A 20,529-nucleotide genomic window follows, 5' to 3' on the forward strand; every position below is an offset into this window, starting at 1 on the left:
TGCATGGTGCCGCTGCGAGACACATCGATCTGCAGGTTGAACATGGTGAGATTGTAGCCAACTATCAACTTCACATGCTGATATTGAATTCAGTCTTACTGTGTGTTGCTACATTTGCTCGTTAGCCAGACAGAGCTGCCACAGATTTCCACAACATTTTTCACATGTTGCTACCAACCTTATTATAACGACAAAATTAAACATTTGTTAACAACATATATTGTTCTCACATATTAGTAGATATAGGAAATAGTGGTTTTGGGTGGATATTTCCTTTAAGGTTAGGATAAGGGAAGGGGAAGCTGATCTTAACCCAGATGAAACTTCACTCTGGACCGTGAAACATCACCATCCATCACCATCCAAATGAACCCACAAACTTCATTCATCACTTTTGGTAACACTTTGTATAAGCCACCTGTTTGGTAATGCATTATAAATACATTATATATATTAGTGGGGATTGATTGATTGTGTGTGTGTATAGACATATGAGTGTGTGTGTGTGTGTCCTACCTGAGCCTCCTCTCCAGGGACATGGCACAGATGGCCCTCCAGCGCTGGTCTAGGCTGCAGGTGGTCTGCTGGATGGAGTCATTCTCACCGTCGCCTCCACCACACACATCCTGGTCGTGCAGCAGGATGTCGCACAGCTTCAAGACGGACGCCACGCCCTCCGTGTGCTGCTCGATGTCCCTCTGTAGCTCCTGTGGATGGAAACAAGGACAACCTTAGCGTAATGTAATGTGGACAGACAGACGGACAACGTTGGACACGGCTATTGACAAGGCTATGCATTGGATGGTTGTTTGTTCAATGGGGTAATATGTTTGTATCTATCGCCATCTATTCAAATAACTAAAATAAAATGAAATCAATACAGATATTACAGATATGGTCATTACAATCTATATCTGAGTAATAGAATGTTTTTGGCCCAGCACCGGTGGGAAATTTGTGATGTGCATATTACACAAAAACACCTTTGTGTAACCTGTCTTTTTCAATGTGTATTTATTCAGGTAAATCACTTCATAATATTCGCTATGAGAACCTGGGTGTGTTCAAGGAAAAACATTTTAAAGCGTTAAACAGGTACTCCCTCCCTGTTAATTTGGTGCATAATGAACAGGACCCTAGCACCCACATGCTAAACTGACCCAAGATCAATGTCTAGGGGCAACTTCACCCTACTACCACCCACCTGCTGTTGGGCGAGCCGTCTCTGGATCTCCTCATGGTGACACACGTTGTAGGTGACGGGCCTGGCCAGCTGGGTCTCGATGCGGGACAGCCATGATCGCAGGTTGCTCATGTTCTTGTCCAGCTGCTGCACCATACCCAGGGTCTCCTTCAGCTTCCTCAGCCTGCACACACACACACACACACACACACACACACACACACACACACACACACACACACACACACACACACACACACACACACACACACACACGTAAGAGAGTCAGAGAAATACTACATAACTGATAATTAACTACACCCAACATGTCTACTTTCGATGGTCTGATTGAGTCTTTCTGGAGTGGCAGGTGGACAGGGTTTGTACTTTTGGAACCATTCAACTACCAAGTTGAAGTGTTTATTCAAGTTCATGAAGTGTTTATTTTTCACAAGTGCCCACAATTTAGTTACATTTATTAGGATCCTCATTAGCTACTGCACATGCAGCAGCTACTCATCCTGGGGTCCACATAAAACATACAAATACATGATTTTATTAGGATCTCTTTTAATCTTCATTTGGACTAATCGTCCAAGAGTCCGTAAACATTCATTTATAATACGATCACATTTTCATATATAACACGATCACATTTTCATATATAACACACTGTTACAAACAGACATAATACACTGACATATTGACCAGATAAATACTCTAACAGTCTGAAAAGATAAATTGATTCCTTCATCTACCATAGTCACGCACAACCTTCCTGTAACGAGTGCGCTGAGAGTCAGGAAGCAAGTACAGGGAGTGAGTGTTAATAAATAAACAACAAGAACCACAAACAGCGCACCGACATGAAACAGGAACAATAACACCCGAGGAAAGAAGGGGAGACAGATAATCATGGAGGTGATGGAGTCCAGGTGAGTGTCATGAGGCACTTGTGTGCTTGATGATGGTGACAGGTGTGCGGGATAGTCAGCGGCCTGATGACCTAGAGGCCGGAGAGGGAGTACACATGACAGTACCCCCTCCCCTACGCACGGCTCCAGCCACAGGATGCCGACAAAGGGGACGAACCCGGGGATCAGGAGCGGACCAGTGATCCGGCTGAGGCATGAGAGCCTGACGAGTCGGCGGAGGCAGGGGAGCCTGGCGATTTGGCTGAGGCATGAAAGCCCGACAAGCCGGCTGAGGCAGGGGAGCCTGGCGATCTGGCTGAGGCATGAGAGCCTGAAGTGGCTCCCGGACCCGACGGCATTTACACTGACACCAAAAAAAATACTCCCTGATTTTTCCTTTAGGTGAGGTGTTATTCTGTAACGAGTGCGCTGAGAGTCGGGAAGCAAGTACAGGGACATGAAACAGGAACAATAACACCTGAGGAAAGAAGGGGAGACAGATACAGGGAAGATAATCAAGGAGGTGATGGAGTCCAGGTGAGTGTCATGAGGCACTGGTGCGCTTGACGATGGTGACAGTTGTGCGGGATAATCAGAAGCCTGAAGACCTAGAGTCCGGAGAAGGTGTACACGTGACACTTTCAATTTATTATATTTAAATGGTTCTAAAGTGTTGTTTGAATTTATATATTGAAAGGTTTCTGGTTTGCTCTGATAAATTATTATATTTCTTTATTGCTCTAAATAAAAATGTTATTTTGCTCATTTCTCTTTTCTGTCTGGATAACACAGATGGTGGACAATCTATTCCTAGTATTTACTGAATGTCTGTCTCTTTTTTATTTTTTATTTTTTTTTATCCCATTTTCTCCCCAATTTTCGTGGTATCCAATCGCTAGTAATTACTACCTTGTCTCATCGCTACAACTCCCGTACGGGCTCGGGAGAGACGAAGGTCGAAAGCCATGCGTCCTCCGAAGCACAACCCAACCAGCCGTACTGCTTCTTTAACACAGCGCGCCTCCAACCCGGAAGCCAGCCGCACCAATGTGTCGGAGGAAACACCGTGTACCTGGCCCCCTTGGTTGGCGCGCACTGCGCCCGGCCCGCCACAGGAGTCGCTGGAGCGCGATGAGACAAGGATATCCCTACCGGCCAAACCCTCCCTACCCCGGACGACGCTATGCCAATTGTGCGTCGCCCCACGGACCTCCCGGTCGCGGCCGGCTGCGACAGAGCCTGGGCGCGAACCCAGAGACTCTGGTGGCGCAGTTAGCACTGCGATGCAGTGCCCTAGACCACTGCGCCACCAACTGAATACTGTTGTGAATAGAGTTTGGCCGTTTTAAATGATGTAGATTGTGAAATAAAATAAGCGTGTGTTTTTCAATTATCTTGTTGATTGATGACCAACCAAGAACATTGCGCATGACTGCAACAGAAGAACCATATCTCCACCTTAAAACAATCCTTGCTGCTTTGTTCTGTGCATTCTGCAGCCTCCTAACTTCACTTGATGATGCATTTCCCCAGACCACAGAACAGTAGTTCACCTGACTCCCAATTAATGCTTGGGTTGTTTGCTTAGGAATCTTTCTCAATTTGTACTCCCCCCATACTTAATTGTATCCCATGCTGTGTTGGCCTTTTCCTGGTGGAACAGACCAACATAACCTTGGTTTTCAAAACAAGTTTGTTCAGGCAAATATTTCCCAGATCTACATGTAGAGCTTGCTGTACCTGTTGAACCTATAGTCTTGCTGTATAAATTGTAGTATAATCTGCAAATATAGTAGTTTGATTTTCAGATAAGGCATATACACTACCGGTCAAAAGTTTTAGAACGCCTACTCATTCAAGGGTTTTTCTTCATTTTTACTAATTTCTACATTGTAGAATAATAGTAAAGACATCAAAACTATGAAATAACACGTACGGAATCAAGTAGTAACCACAAAAGTGTTGAACAAATCAAAATATATATATTTGAGATTCTTCAAAGTAGACACCATTTGCCTTGATGACAGCTTTGCACATGCTTTGCATTCTCTCAACCAGCTTCAACTGGAATGATCAGGCCTACCACTGTTGTGTCATCGGCAAACTTAATGATGGAGTCGTGCAGTCATGAGTGAACAGGGAGTACAGGAGGGGACTAAGCACGCACCCCTGAGGGGCTCCCGTTTTGAGGATCAACGTGGCGGATGTGTTGTTACCTACCCTTACCACCTGGGGGCAGCCCATCAGGAAGTCCAGGATCCAATTGCAGAGGGAGGTGTTAAGTCGCAGTGTCCTTAGCTTAGTGATGAGCTTTGAGGGCACTATGGTGCTGAACGCTGAGCTGTAGTCAACAAATAGCATTCTCACATAGGTGTTTATTTTGTCCAGGTGTGAAAGGGATCATCTGTGGATCTGTATGCAAATTGGAGTGGGTCTAGGTATTCTGGAATAATGGTGTTGATGTGAGCCATGACCAGCCTTTCAAAGCACTTCATGGCTACAGATGTGAGTGCTACGGGTCGGTAGTCACCTAGGCAAGTTACCTTAGTGTTCTTGGGCGCAGGGACTATGGTGGTCTGCTTGAAACATGTTGGTATTACAGACTCAGACTGGGATAGGTTGAAAATGTCAGTGAAGACACTTGCCAGTTGGTCAGCGCATGCTCGGAGTACACGTCCTGGTAATCCGTCTGGCCCTGCGGCCTTGTTAATGTTGTCCTGTTTAAAGGTCTTACTCACATCGGCTGCGGAGAGCATGATCACACAGTCGTCCAGAACAGGTGATGCTCTCATGCATGTTTCAGTGTTTCTTGCCTCGAAGCGAGCATATAAGTTATTTAGGTTGTCTGGTAGGCTTGTGTCACTGGGAAGCTCTCGGATGTGCTTCCCTTTGTAGTCTGTAATAGTTTGCAAGCCCTCCCACATCCGACGAGCATCGGAGCTGGTGTAGTACGATTTGATCTTAGTCCTGTATTGATGTTTTGCCTGTTTGATGGTTCGTCAGAGGGCATAGTGGGATTTCTTATAAGCTTCCGGGTTAGAGTCCCACTTCTTGAAATAGGCAGCTCTACCCTTTAGCGGATATTGCCTGTAATCCATGGCTTCTGGTTGGGGTATGTACGTACAGTCACTGTGGGAACGACGTCATCGATGCACTTATTGATGAAGTCAGTGACTGATGTGGTGTACTCCTCAATGCCATCGGAAGAATCCCGGAACATATTCCAGTCTGTGCTAGCAAAACAGTCCTGTAGTTTAGCATCGGCTTCATCTGACCACTTTTTTATTGACCGAGTCACTGGTGCTTCCTGCTTTAATTTTGCTTGTGAGCAGGAATCAGGAGGATATAATTATGGTAAGATTTGCCAAATGGAGGGCGACGGAGAGCTTTGTACGCGTCTCTGTGTGTGGAGTAAAGGTGGTCTACAGTTTTTTTCCCTCTGGTTGCACATTTAACATGTTGATAGAAATTAGGTAAAACTGATTTAAGTTTCCCTGCATTAAAGTCCCTGGCCACTAGGAACGCAGCCTCTGGATGAGCATTTTCCTGTTTGCTTATGGTGGAATACAGCTCATTCAGTGCGGTCTTAGTGCCAGCATCGGTCTGTGGCGGTATGTAGACAGCAACTAAAAATACAGATGAAAACTCCTTAGGTAGATAGCGTGGTCTGCAGCTTATCGTGAGATACTCTACCTCAGGCGAGCAAAACCTTGAGATTTCCTTAGATATCGTGCACCAGCTGTTCTTTATGAATATATATAGACCCCCACCCCTTGTCTTACCAGAGGCTGCTGTTCTATCCTGCCGAAAGCATATAACCCGCCAGCTGTATGTTATTAATGTCGTCGTTCAGCCACGACCCGGTGAAACATAAGATATTACAGTTTTTAACGTCCCATTGGTAGGATATACGTGCTTTTAGTTCGTCCCATTTATTTTCCAGCAATTGTAAGCAAAGTACGGATGGCAAAGGCAGATTAGCCACTCATCGCCTGATCCTCACAAGGCACCCCGATCTCCTTCCGCCAAATCTAAAACATTTTCTCCAGAGAATGACGGGGATGAGGGCCTATTCGAGTGTTTGGAATAAATCCCTCTCCTCCGACTCATTAAAGAAAAAGTATTCATCCAATTCAAGGTGAGTAATCACTGTTCTGATGTCCAGAAGCTCTTTTTGGTCAGAAGAGAGCAGCAACATTATGTACAAAATAAGTTATAAACAATGTGAAAAAAAATTGCACGGTTGGTTAAGAGCCAATAAAACGGGAGCAATCCTCTCCGGTGCCATTATTTAAAGAGTCCAACAATACCTTTCAGCACCGTGTTCTCTTTCCTTAGATCATCAATCTGACATTGGTTGAATTCTATACTGGCACATTGTCACGATGTTCGTGACGCAGCGTACTTTGAGTTCCACATACTTTTAATGAATGAAGTGAAACTTACACATACAAAACAAATAAAGAATAAACGAACCGTGACGACAATGCAGTGCCAACAGGCAACTAAACATAAACAATATCCCCATAACCCACAGGTGGAAAAAAATGCTACTTAAGTATGATCCCCAATTAGAGACAACAATAACCAGCTGCCTTTAATTGGGAATCATATAAATCACCAACATAGAAAATAAACCTAGAACCCCACATAGAAAATATAAACTAGAACAACCCCCCAGTCACGCCCTGACCTACTCTACCATAGAAAATAAAAGCTTTCTATGGTCAGGACGTGACACACATAATGCCTTTGGGTGATGGACCATTCTTAATACACACAGGAAACTGTTAAGTGTGAAAAAAGGCAACTGCCCTGTGGGATACCACTGTGCACATATCTGATGTTAGAGAAGCTTCCATTGAAGAATAGTCTCTGAGTTCTATTTGATATGTAACTCTCCAACCATGTGATGGCAGGTGATTCAAAGTCATAACAAGCAAGTTTTTTCAATAACAAATTATGATCAATAACATCAAAGGCTGCACTGAAAACTAACAATACAGCTCCAACTATCATCTTATTATACATTTATTTTAGCCAATCATCAGTCATCGAAGTCAATGCAGTACAAGTTGACTGTCCTTCCTTATATGCATGCTGAAAGTCAGTAGTTAACTTGTTCTTAAATAATACATTTTTTAAATAGCATTGTATACTATAAACTCCTATAGCCACTACTACCATAGTCTGAGTACCAGTCTCTTTACATTCCACTCCTTGTCATTGTCGAAAGGCCAAGGTCTCCTCAATCTCAATGTTCAATATGCGCTGGATTTAAGGCAGAGTTGCTCAATGGTTGTTGGAAATAACATTATTATTTTCCATGACAACATGTTGAGCCTCGAAAACAGAATTGGAAACATTCAGCTGTTAGCTCGGCAAGTTGTTGTATTTTGAGCCTTAAAATCTAAACTAAGTTTAGATGTGGTTGTGTGGTTGGAATTCCAGTATGTAGCTATTTAGTTAGGCAATTTAGATGTGAGCTAGCAACTTTTGACAGACTGGTTTCGTCTGGACAGACAAACAGTTACTTAGCAAAGGGATTGCAAGAGTTCTGTGGAGAGAAAAAATTATAGTTCCAATATTTGCATAATAAATGTGATTGGAGGATAGTTGTGAGGGTGAGCGAATCAGGATCAAATCCTCCATTCTCATCAAGATCATTAATGATAGAATGTTCATATTTGAAGACGGCAGAAAGGCCAGTCTCTTTGGCATATGATATGGAGTACAGGGAGTGGATTAGCTAAAGAGACTGGAACCCAGGCGACTATTACTCTGCACCCCCCACTTTTTTCCCAGGTGTCCCCTGGCCCTTCAAATGTCACCATGGCAACTGAGCAACACAGAACACAGAAAATGTTGCCATGACTACATTTGATTACAAAAAGCTGCTCTTTAGAGAAAAATAAGCCTAAGTGTGTGCAGGTTAGATCCTTCTGCTAACCCCCTGGTAGCACTTAATACTGTCTTCTACTTGAGGGAGAGTTTTCGTTAATAGTGAAAGTGAGTGTGTCTGTCTGTGTGTGTGTGTGTTTAAGTGTTTGTGTGTACGTGCATCATGTGTGCCACTTATCTTTGCATTAAGAGAAAGTCAATATTCAGTATCTCATAAATTAGCTAACAAAAAAGTGAAGTCTATAATGTGGCTTTCACATTCCATATATAGCAGATAAAACTCATAAATGCTACATATATACTAAATCAGGTCTCCAGACAAACATTTCCCCCCTGGTGGCACCAGGCAATGATTTGGTGGCAACCCACAATTGTTTTTGTTGCAGCGTCACACAACAGAATACATTTTAGTCATAATTTTATAAAGTCATTCACAATGCTTTCACTGAGATAGTATTCAATAAATAAGTTATTACATCTAACATGTCCAAGCAGGAATGCATGATTCAAAATATTTTGATATGCAACTTAAATTTTGGGTTGACAATTAGGCTATTTTTGTTCTATTTTACTGGTAAAATAGGGCTCCAGAATGTTCAGATTTCTTTGTTCAACAGAGATAAATGCCTTCATCTTTATGTGCACTAATATTATTTATACAACGGGTGGTTCTAATCCTGAATGCTGATTGGTTAAAACCGCATTCCAGCCGATGTCAATTCCACAAGTTAACACCGGCTAAATCTATGAAGTTAAAATGCCTATTTACTCTGTTCCATCTGGCTGCGCAATCCACTCTCATCAGCCCAGCCATGCAATCTATAAACTTGAGCTCCACTATAAAAAGTATTTAGACATTATCTCAAATTTCTTTCAGACTAACATTTAGTTTTCAACAGCAGAGATTTGTATAAACCTTGCTCTCGGTCGCTCTGGCATTTGCACCATTGTTTTATTGTTCAAATTTGATCTCCAGCTGTCCCATAGTAATGAACGTGTTGGGAGTCGGGATGAGACAGATAGGCAGGCAGCTTTTCTCAGCCAGTTGAAATCATGAATCAGCATAATTTTTATGGATATATACAAAAAACTATCAATAGAAAACAGGTAAAACAAAACTAAGTGCAGCTAGTTTGCTGTCTTTCCAACTTCAGTTTGAGGTGATTGTGTTACTAACAAGATAGCACATTTTCTATGCCAGGCGAAATCGCATATTAGCTCATTGTTTAAAAAAATATATATATTTTACCCCTTTTTTCCCCCCAATTTCGTGGTATCCAATTGGTAGTAGTTGCAGTCTTGTCTCATCGCTGCAACTCCCGTACGGACTCGGGAGAGGCGAAGGTCGAGAGCCACGCGTCCTCCGAAACACAACCCAACCGCACTGCTTCTTAACACAGTGCGCATCCAGCCCGGAAGCCAGCCGTACCAATGTGTCAGAGGAAACACCATACACCTGGCGACCTGGTCAGCGTGCACTGCGCCCGGCCCGACACAGGAGTTGCTAGTCCGCGATGAGACAAGGATATCCCTGCCGGCCAAACCCTCCCCAACCCGGACAACACTGGGCCAATTGTGCGCCGCCCCATGGGCCTCCCGGTCGCGGCCGGCTGTGACAGAGCCTGGGCTCAAACCCAGAATTTCTGGTGGCACTGCTAGCACTGTGATGCAGTGCCTTAGATCACTGCGCCACCCGGGAGGTTCATTAGCTCATTGTTATGGATGTATCCAAATACTGTAGATGTCACTAGAAAACAGCTTCAACAAACACAAATGTAGCTACTTTGCTGTTATTCTGGCTGCACTGTTTGACATGACTGTAAGTTCGATGTAGTTGGCTAGCAAGCAAGAGATAAGAACGTTGCCAGCCAGTATGGCAATGGAACATTTAGAACGAACAAAAGACTGAACGACTGGGTCGTGTCTCTGGCAACCAAACCGATAGAACGAATGATCAGCCGGCTTGGGTAGCAACCCTAGATTTGTGTCGGGACTATATCTTGTGGAAGGATGAAATAGTATGAATAAATTATTCAAAAGAACATTTTAAATGAAAATATTTGAATATGTTGGTAACCCATTGTATGAAGCCGGTGTTTGGAGGATATATTGGCACGGTTTGCCGGCCCATGCAAATATATCCTCTAAACACCGGCTTCTCAGGCATTATCACTTAAATAAAGACCTAATTCACCACCTGAGGAACCACCTCAAAACACATTAGCTAGATAGCTAACTAAATATAATATCTACTGCTAATGTATTAATATAATAGTAAATGTAATGTCCTAATAAAACGTTGCTATCAGTGCACTTACGATGGCTGATGCACAATTCCGTACCCTTCGTAGTTCAAAGACATCAGATATATTGTTTGTAAAACAGTGTCCCTTGAGCGCAATAATGATCGTTGAGAAATAAAATTATACCTATAGAAAGCTGAGACTCTATTCTCTTTGATATGGACAACTAGTTGCTTCCAAAGTATTTTTTGTCCTGCATTACATTTTGAAATGTTATACAATCACGAGGGGCACACGAGGGGGGAGAGAGAGCGTGAGAGGCTCACTACAGCAGCTGGCCTCTGTGAAACAGTCAGACACAGCATCAGGTAGACACTTTTATTACAGGAATCATGAGGATAATGCATTATACTGTTTAACAGGTTTTATCTGACCAGAAAATAGGAGGTTTGAATTGAGGTGACCAGAAGAATGTGCAGCTCGCAGCAGTGCAACTTATATGTATTGTACTGCAATTCAGCTTTAAACTCTTAATATACAGTATACATGTAACAAAACTAAACTAAACTTAACCAAGCACTAAACTAAACCAAACTGAGCCCAAACAAAACTAAAGTAAACCACACTAAACTAATCAAAATTATACCAAACCAAACTAAACGAACCATGAGACCCACATTCCCTCCCACACCTCTCGCAAAATCTGACAGCCCAACAAAGAGTAGTGACACTGGGCCACACAAAAGACACTGAGCCCCAGGGCAAGCCTCCATGCTGAGCCAGTGTATAGGAAGAGAAGGATGGATAGAGGGACAAAGAACGTGTGAAGAGGTATGGAGAGAGAGAACATTAAGGGAAAGGGAGAAAAAAGCAAGGCAAACAAAGTGACCGTCGCTACGGGGGGGGGTTCAAGTCGCTTGGAGACAAGGCTCTATAGAGGTTACAGTTATATAGTAACAATGGTCACCACACACGTCTCGCCTGAGACTTTTAGAGAGTGTAGGAGTGACTTCCTGAACTTATAATGGTCCGGGTACAAGATGTATTAAGAACAGACGTAGGATCAGCTCACCCTCCCCAAACCCGAACCTTAATCATCAAAATAAAAACAACACGCAAACCTGTCCATAGACCAGTAGCAAGAACAATGTCATGCTACTCCAAGCTTAACCTTTAGCTTAGCAAACAATGCTCTCAGGGCCGTAGCGAGGGTCTGAGTTTTATTGAGGTCTGGAGGTCAGGACATTTTAAGAAAGTTGAAGCTCATTTACTGCATTTCTATACCATTTAAAAACTGTAAAATGGTGTTTGGAGAACAACAAAAACAAGCAAAAATGACCCCAGCTTCAGCTTAATTCACCTCAGTCAATCTACAAACACATAGCCTATTAGCAATAAATTAGCCGCTACACATTAACTCTCATTAACTCAGCACCCGGATTAAAAACTATAATTTAATACTTACAGAGGGATCTGTTAGCAGAAAAGTATCGTATTAACATAAGGTAAAGAAATAAGTCTGCGTTACAGAACAATTTGTTTTGCAGTTTTACAGCTCATTTCCTGCAATTCTACTCATTTTGCCATGATTTATGACATGTTAATATCATATCTGAGTAAGTGACTAACAAAATCAAATGGGGGACCCTGGGCACGTGTCATACCTGTTTCAACCTAGCAACGCTCAGCCTTTGTTTCCCACTTTGATTGAGTGTGTGGACAGGTGTCTTTCATACAGGTAACGAGTTCAAGCAGGTGCAGTTAATACAGGTAATGAGTGGAGAACAGGAAGGCTTCTTAAAGAAAAACGAACAGGTCTGTGAGAGCTGGAATTCTTACTGGTTGGTAGGTGATCAAATACTTATGTCATGCAATAAAATGCAAATTAATTACTTAAAAATCATACAATGTGATTTTCTGGATTGTTGTTTTAGATTCCGTCTCTCACAGTTGAAGTGTACCTATGATAAAAATTACAGACCTCTACATGCTTTGTAAGTAGGAAAACCTGCAAAATCGGCAGTGTATCAAATAATTGTTCTCCCCACTGTAGGTGTCAGGAGTGGTGATGGCCCACCCCCAAAGAATAGTCAAGGACCCACTATGGCAGAAACTTTAAAGTAACTCACACTGTACCCTGTAGTTCACCAATGTTCCTTCAGCTTTGCAGCTGCTGTACAATCACTTTTGTTATAGTCATTATCATCTACTGTCTACATAGCCAGCCACCGTGCGTATCCACAGACAGATGGACAGTCTTGGAATCAGAGGGGATTTAGCGTGTATGGCCCCCCTCAAAAGTCTAGGACTGTACCATATGGCCTTATGTCTGCCTTCGAGTCCCCCTTGGTCAGCCCAAGAGTGGAGGGGACCAAAGCAAGTTGGAGTGGGAGGAGAAGGGGGTGGGGGTTCTGTCGCCCCGCATTAGCCGTGACGTGGTGGGGGCTAAACAATAGGAAACAGCACTACAGCCTACTGGCGCTAACGATAGCCTGGACCCCCTGTCAGCATCTGTTATCCGGTTAGCATAAAAGCTGACTAGCCGTAGTGCTAAACGATGTTGCCACTGTGAACAACACTCACAGCACTCACTATGAACAATGTGCCATCCGTTGTGTCTGTGGTGTCTGTCACCCAGACAAGCTGAGCTCTGTGGTATCGGAGCATCGGGTCTCAGACCAACAGGCTTAGAGACTATTTACATGTTAAAGACTATCTGCAGCTAGAAACTATTTGCAACACTGACTCTCCATACATGAAAACCTTACACACAAGCGCGCACACACATACACACACACAACCACACATACTGTCATTGCTGTTGCTCTATTTATACTATTTATTTAACTGCGCGACCTAGTCACTATTCCATTTATGTTTGTAAATACAGTCATACTTGACATGGCACATTCATAATCATACATATCAGTTACTACTTTGCATACTACCTTCTAATTACTTGATGTTTTTTATTTGACTTGATATTTTTTATTTTTCATTTGGCCTTTTATTATGGATATTGATTATTGTACTGCAATATTGAGGGAGCTACCACGCAAGCATTTCACTGCACCATTTATAAATGCTGTAAACTGTGTACGTGACAAATACAATTTTGTTGAAAAAAAATTGGCCTCCTGAAGAGCACAAAGCAACTGTCAACATTCGGCCAGGGTGGCACCTGACCTGGCAGACAGACGGGAGGTTGAATAAAAGAAAGGTTCACCCACCAAACTGAGACAAGGAAGGATATGAAGTCGCTTGTTGTCTTGTTGCAGCTTCTGTATCCCTTACCATTGTGGTTGTAGTAGTAGTAGAAGTAGTAGTAGTGCTAGTGGTGGTAGTATTGTAGTAGAAGCAGTAGTAGTAGGCCTAGTAATAGAAGCAATAATTTGGTGGGTGCTTATATTTGTCCTAAATATGTTTCTTGCATATCCCAACTCTCCCTGAGAGTGGGGTCGCAGCCAGGGTGAGTCATTATCAACGGCAAACCTGGAGCGTTGCTCAAGGGCACATAGACAGATTTTTCACCTTGTTGGCTAGGGGATTCAAACTAGAGACCTTTCCATTCCGGGACCAACCGCTTAGGCTACCTTCCGCTAGTAGCAATAGCCTGTGTGGGTATGAATCCCGGCTCTTCTCTCCGTCTCCCCTTCTTTTCATACTGTCTCTGTCATTGGAAAACAATTTAAAAAAAACCTGAGCCCAGTTTTTAAGTGTGCTAGCCTCACCTGGCCTCTATGTGGTGGAAGAGGTGCTGCCAACGGTCCCTGGCGTCCCTCAAGGTGCCGTGGAGCTGGGCCTGCTTGGCCTGGTCACTGGCCAGCATCAGCTGCTCCCCCAGCTGCTTGAGGTGGCTTTTGTTCTCACTGAACAGGTTGATCTCCTCCATACAGTCCTATGAAGAAGATAAAGATGAAGAATAATACTGCTCTTTTCAGATCACCGAAATCTGTCTTTCAAGGAGAGGGAGCAGACTACCAAACCTGGGTCAAATACATATTTCAAATAATGTACTTTCAGCTACATCAAGTGCATTTCAAATACGTATTTACATCAGATAGGGGGGGGGGGGGGTCGATGACAACTTCTTCTCACAGCCTTCTCACAGCCCTCTTTCGGCTACCCACTCACTCAGGTATCTCCAAATAATTTTTAGGGGTATTTCAAACAATTGAGGCAATTGTGCAATTTTTTAAATGTCATGGCCAAACTTAAATCAACTGAAATCAACTACATATGGGTGATGGCACTTAAAGGTGATTAGGCCATAAAAAAAGACTGCCCCTATCGCTTCCATTGATTGTTAGCTAGCAGTGGCTAAAATTACCTGTAGTTTATAGTGGCTAACCATTGAGATCCTATTAAATTATTATTATTATTATTGTAATTTTATGTGGCTAACATCAAGTTCTAAAATCATGAACTTCTGCTTTAAGCTTTGATCAAGGGGTGCACACAAGAGAAGGGGCTGATAAACAAAAATCACTTTCTATTTCAAGCGTTAAATTGATTTATTTATTCTCACACCACATCAAAAACATGAACACACCCTGTGTACTAAATGACTACTGTCGATGATGAGAAAGAAAATGAGGCGTTATCTAGGTTAAATTCAATAGAAAGGGCCATTGTTGTACTGTACATGAAGAAAGGGGTTGGACAAATCCTCATGTACCCATTCTGCCTTACATACAGTAAAATATGGTATGTAAACCCGTTTACTTTGTCTGTTCACGTTTCTATCAGAAATTGTACACTTTGTAGGATTACCGCTCTCATTATGGAACCAAGCATGTGATATATAATGTCACAAACGTGCATAATACAGGTAAAAAATGTGGGAGAGTGACTGGGTGTGATTCTCATAAGAGGAGTGGATTGTACCAAGATGAGGGAGGTCCACAGGGACTCCTTTCCCCAGTCCAGTCACCTGGCCTGAGGACACCTGGCAGACTCCCTCAGATGAACACCCACATTACCTCTATCGTCTGGGCTACACTGTGTGTGTGAGCTGGGCCTCTAGTGGTTATGTAACCACCAGAGATTAAAAGGTTAATCTATCTAACCAGGATTGGGTTTGAATCTACAGAGATTTTCACTGCACTGTTTACCATACCAATCAAGACCATTCAGATCAATAGCCACTAAAGACACAGCCAGACAGATGTAGGATCTTAATTTGAGCCCATTTGCTACAGTGGGAAAATAATCCTGCAGCAATAGCAAATGCTAATTAATGTGGATTATAATAAAAGGACAACTCCGTCACTTAACATTTGAGTTGTTATTATGAAGTATTTAGTGATGTCCTACACAGTTTTAGGGTAATTTTATGATGTCATGTCTGTTGACTGCACCTCTGTCATGTTTTCAAATATGTTCACTGAGATGACTAATACAATAAATGCTGGATAGTCATTTTCAGCAATCTATATAACCTGTCTGTAGTTTTATGATTATATTGGAACTCCCTGCTATATGTGACTCCTTTCAGGAAACTAGGTGTGTGTCGCGAGTCACTACTTCACAGGAGAGGCCTTTGAAAGTAAACATTTTGGGCAGAAATGCATTCTGGAACATGTGAACTTTCATGTGTCTTAATAACAATCTTGTATGCCATCTGTAAATATGAATTAAATTGTTAAATTATGAACATAGTTTGTTTAGCCACGGAAAAAGCCAGGAACCTTCCAACTAGCCATGATTGGCTGAGATAATGGATTGGTCTGCCATGTACTGTAGCACGCTTCTGTCAATAACATGAGCTGGTCAGTATGTGTAGGTAGTCTTCTCTAACGAGACTTAAAAAAGATATCACGTAGTGGAACTACAAAGTGTTGCTCTCCACTTTCTGGACTACCAAGTTTTGAAATTAGTGGAATGCTCGGTGGAATTAGACTACGATAGCTAAGGAGATGGAACAAATTCTGCCGTTTGATTGCAAATATGCAGAGGGAGTCGACAAGATAACACACAGAAGGCTGTTGTATAAAACACCTGTCTCTGGATTACATCTTCAAACTAAGGGCAACCATGGCATCCGTGACAGAGTGGGAGAAGCGTCCATCAATTTTCTGTTTCCATCAGGCCTGTTTCCATCATGTTTTATCCGACATACACTTTACTCGCATAAAAAGGTTGGATGGAAACCTGTTATTGATATGAACATATATTCACAGCATGACATTCATGCAAGCATTAAAATATATTTACAACCCAAAAGTAATGTGAAATGCACTCATAACTTGTGCCATAAGCAATAAAAGGGTTAGCTGACAACGTCACGAAAATGATGTGCGCGCTTCAAAAGGTGCAGATGGATGTGTGTTGTTTCTGTTCTGGATGGCCAGATAGCAACAATGACAAGAAACCGCCACATGGTAAATTGTAAGTGGCTCGTTTCAACTTTTTTGATCTTGTTCTTAATATGTCTTGTTTTGAGGTAGTAGGTAAGAGCGAGTTGAGTGATACATTGACTGATGTCTATGATAACATGTCTAAAATGTGTTAGCTAACCAACAACGGTAATGACGTATTTGAGACACAAGTGCTCATTGTGCAACTTTATGTTTTCAATATACATTCAATATACATTGGGAATGAAATATACTGTAGTTAACATGTTATCAACAATCTAAGCCAACCCTGTCTGTTTTACCACATATTTGAGCACGCCTTGGTTTTGTTGCTTAACTATCAACCTCTCTACATATTTAGAGTAAGCTTCGTCTGAGCTTGATATAGCCAGCTAGCTAAGCTACAGTAACTGCATGCTTAGAATTGCATCATGGGAGATTAAATGCACCCTGGGAATCATAGTATGCTGTAGACGAGCGCAATACAGAAGCTTCAAAATGACAAAAACAATGAATCGTGCAGTGTCACTAACAAAAATGATAAAACATCAAAATGTGTATCAAATCTTACAATAGTACACATATACTAACAGCATAATAACTTTTTATAAATTGTCGGAATTGTCCTTTAATTGAACATTTTGTAGAGGTTGATACATTTTTCAGAAGGGAAAATAAAGTCTGAAATTTCAAAGTGGAAATTACAAACTTCCGAAGCCTTTTTAGACCTCAAATACACTACAAGCTTTACATTTCCTGCATTACAGGAAAGTTCTTCAGCAACAGGGTGACCTAATTAAGATCCTACATCTGTGTATAATTCTATGGACCCAGCATGGTCTGCAAGGTAAGGTATACTGCGTATCCATTCTTGAAAGAATGGATTGTGACCAGGATGGTAGTGGAGCAAAAACACCCTCTATGTGCCTTTTTACATTGTAAAAAGCAATTACACAAAACTAAACTGGCAATGTTAGCATTCGTTTTTTACGTTGTAGGTCAACTCAACCATCATAAAGCATTTTCCCCAAAATGTTTACCACTATGTCGCCAATTGTAAGTGACAATTTTATATACGGTTTACACTTAAGGCATCGGAGGATATGTCCTAAAATGTGCACTGTACCCCAGTTACCTTCTTCAGTTTCTCCACCATCTCCTCGAGGCTGAGGTCTCCGCTGTGCGACACCTTGTTCTCCATCTGGGTCAGCCAGTCGCACAGCTCCTTGTTCTTGTCATTGAAGATGGTCCAGGCACTGAGCCGGTCGGCGATCTCCTGCCTGCGTAGGGATACCTGAGAAGAGAAGGGAGGGTGAGTATATGTTGCCACATGTGAAACACTGGAATGTACCATGCATTCATGTATTAGGTTTCTTGACAGGGTGTCAAACTCAATTCCCAGTGCTTGCTGGATTTTGCGCTTTGCAATTGAGTTCAAGGGAGGAACGGAAATCTACGTTAAGTGCGATCCTCAAGGACTGGATTTTGCTTGATAGACTAACAGGGGAAGGGATTGACAATCAGATGCGGAAAAAACATTGTGATGGGGGTCTTTCCTAGCCTGGTCCCAGATCTGTTTGTGCTTTCGCCTAATCATTTGCAAACATGACATGACAATGAGGGAGTTGACATGATAGCACAAACAGACTGGCACTCAAGCTAGGTCTTGCCCCTCCAGTCTGGAACTATATGGCCACCTCAATTTAAATGAATAATTTTAGCCGCTTTAACAGCAGTAACTGAAAGTTAAGTTAAATAATACCTTCAGTAATGTTATTCTGATTGACGTAAAACAGATCTCAGGTCCAAAATGCTATATTTTGTCAAGTTACTTCAACACCCAGACCATAACAGAAAAACCTGAGAAGTTGGCCACATTTAACACAAAAACAGGCACTGTCAACTAACTGTGTCACGCCTACTCCCGCTCCTGCTACACCTGTCGCCAGGTTTACTAACAACCGGTCTTGGAAACCATCATTATGCACACCTGCACCCCATCATCATGCACACCTGGACTTCATCACCACCTTGATTACTTTCACTTTATCTAGCACTTTGTACCCTCACTCATCAGGAAGTATTGGTTCTGTTTTCATGTCCAGACGCGTCACATCCTACACGGGAGTATTGCTCCATGTTCGTTATTATTAAACTCACCAACTGCACCTGCTTCCTGCTGTTACAGAATACTGCCTCAAAATATGGAAGCAGCAGAAGAGGAAGACATCTACCAGATGATCGACAAACAGGGACATCTACTCCAACACCATGATCAGCTGGCGCAACTGGGTGCGGCTATAGACGAGATCCTCCGTGTCCTCCACTGCCTCGACACCACCCGAGAGAGTTAACCTCCAACTAGCGAAGGGCCTTCTACCAAGAGTCGTCCCAGCGAGCCAGTCCCCCATCCTACACAGCAGTCCACCCTGGTCAGCGATGCCCAAATGTTCCTCCTGGACAAATATGACTGGACTCCATCCAAATGCTGTGACTTCCTACTCCAGTGCTCCCTCTATTTCGCCCAACGAGAGGTCCAAGGTTGCCACGGTAATTTCCCTGCTGCCCGGGGGTGGTGCCCAGACCGCTGCGGAGTACACCCTCATCTTCCGGACTGTGCCAGCCTCCAGCAGATGGAATAAGCCGGCGCTACGCACCCTATTCCGAAAAGGACTGCGCAAGGAGGTCCAGACGGAGTTGGAATGCCGGGATGATAACCTTTGCTTGGAAAGCACACATCAATGGCCATCAGCCTGTACAACCTTCTTCGGGCACCAGCTCCTGCAGTTTCCGGGGTGTCCCAACCCAAAGTCCACTGGGACAGAGGGCCGGCCCCATCATCATTCGTCTCCCAGGGTAGGCGTGAGTATTTCTTCATCATTTTCCGCCAAACACTTCCTGGTTTCCATTTCACTGGTGGGCTGTCCCTCAGGTGTTGTCTCTACGGCTCTAGTGAACACCGGTGCCGCAGGGAATTTTATTGACCAGGCCCTTGTCTCCTCCCTGAACATTACCTCGTATCTGCTCTCCTCTCCTTTTCCAGTCCAAGCCTTGGATAAACTACCATTGGGATTCGGCACTATCACACACATCACAGCACCACTCACCCTCACTGTGGGGCCCTTGCACTGGGAAAGCCTTCCCTTCCTCATCACCACAGGTCCCGTACACAAAATCATCCTCGGCCTCCCGTGGCTCCAACAGTATTACCCCACCATCTCCTGGTCGAGGATTAAAACCACTGCATGGGCACCCGGATGTCAGAAGACCTGCTTTCCCTTACCTTGTGGTTCCACGTCGGTTGAGAGTCCTGTGACTACCCTCCACGCCACCATTCAATCCTCCCATATCATTGGCCTCGTGTTTTGTGACGTAAATGTGGACAGCCGCCAGGCTCTGGAGAGGGAACCCGCGCCTGCTACCTGCCCTCCTGAGCGCATCTACGTCCCCACTGTCACGTTCCTGACCTGTTTTCCTTTGTTTTGTATTTATTTTAGTTGGTCAGGGCGTGAGTTGGGTGGGTTGTCTATGGTTGATTTTCTATGTTGGGATTTTGTGTTCGGCCTGGTATGATTCTCAATCAGAGACAGCTGTCAATCGTTGTCCCTGATTGAGAATCATACTTAGGCAGCCAGGGTTTCACTTGTGTTTTGTGTGTGTTTGTTCCTGTGGAGGTTTTGTTGCCACACAGGACGGTTTCGGTTTTGTCACGTTGGTTGTTTTTGTATTTAAGTGTTTCGTTGATTTTCATTAAAAGAATGAACACTAACCACTCTGCGTTTTGGTCCCCACCTTCTGTCAGCAAGGACAGCCGTAACACCCACGGAGGTGTGGGGTCGGTTCTTGACCTGGGCATACACATCCTTCGCCACTGGACACCCAGGTATTACGTGCACTATTTCATCCATCTCCGCAAAGTACTGGTGGCC

The 20,529-nt window shown here is 43.2% G+C and overlaps 1 protein-coding gene across 1 annotated transcript in view; it reads right to left on the reverse strand.

Moving 5' to 3' along the window:
• Positions 1-20,529, reverse strand: part of LOC129817105 (nesprin-2-like) — a 207,966-nt gene that overhangs the window by 13,626 nt on the left and 173,811 nt on the right. Inside the window, exons 94-97 of the mRNA XM_055872054.1 lie at positions 17,736-17,894; positions 13,973-14,139; positions 1,205-1,367; positions 517-707 (exon numbers count right to left, since the gene is read on the reverse strand). Coding sequence (XP_055728029.1) covers positions 517-707; positions 1,205-1,367; positions 13,973-14,139; positions 17,736-17,894 — 680 coding nt within the window. The remainder of the gene's footprint in view (positions 1-516; positions 708-1,204; positions 1,368-13,972; positions 14,140-17,735; positions 17,895-20,529) is intronic.

Source organism: Salvelinus fontinalis, chromosome 20 (assembly GCF_029448725.1).
Source record: "Salvelinus fontinalis isolate EN_2023a chromosome 20, ASM2944872v1, whole genome shotgun sequence".
In the NCBI taxonomy this organism is placed as follows: Eukaryota; Metazoa; Chordata; class Actinopteri; order Salmoniformes; family Salmonidae; genus Salvelinus; species Salvelinus fontinalis.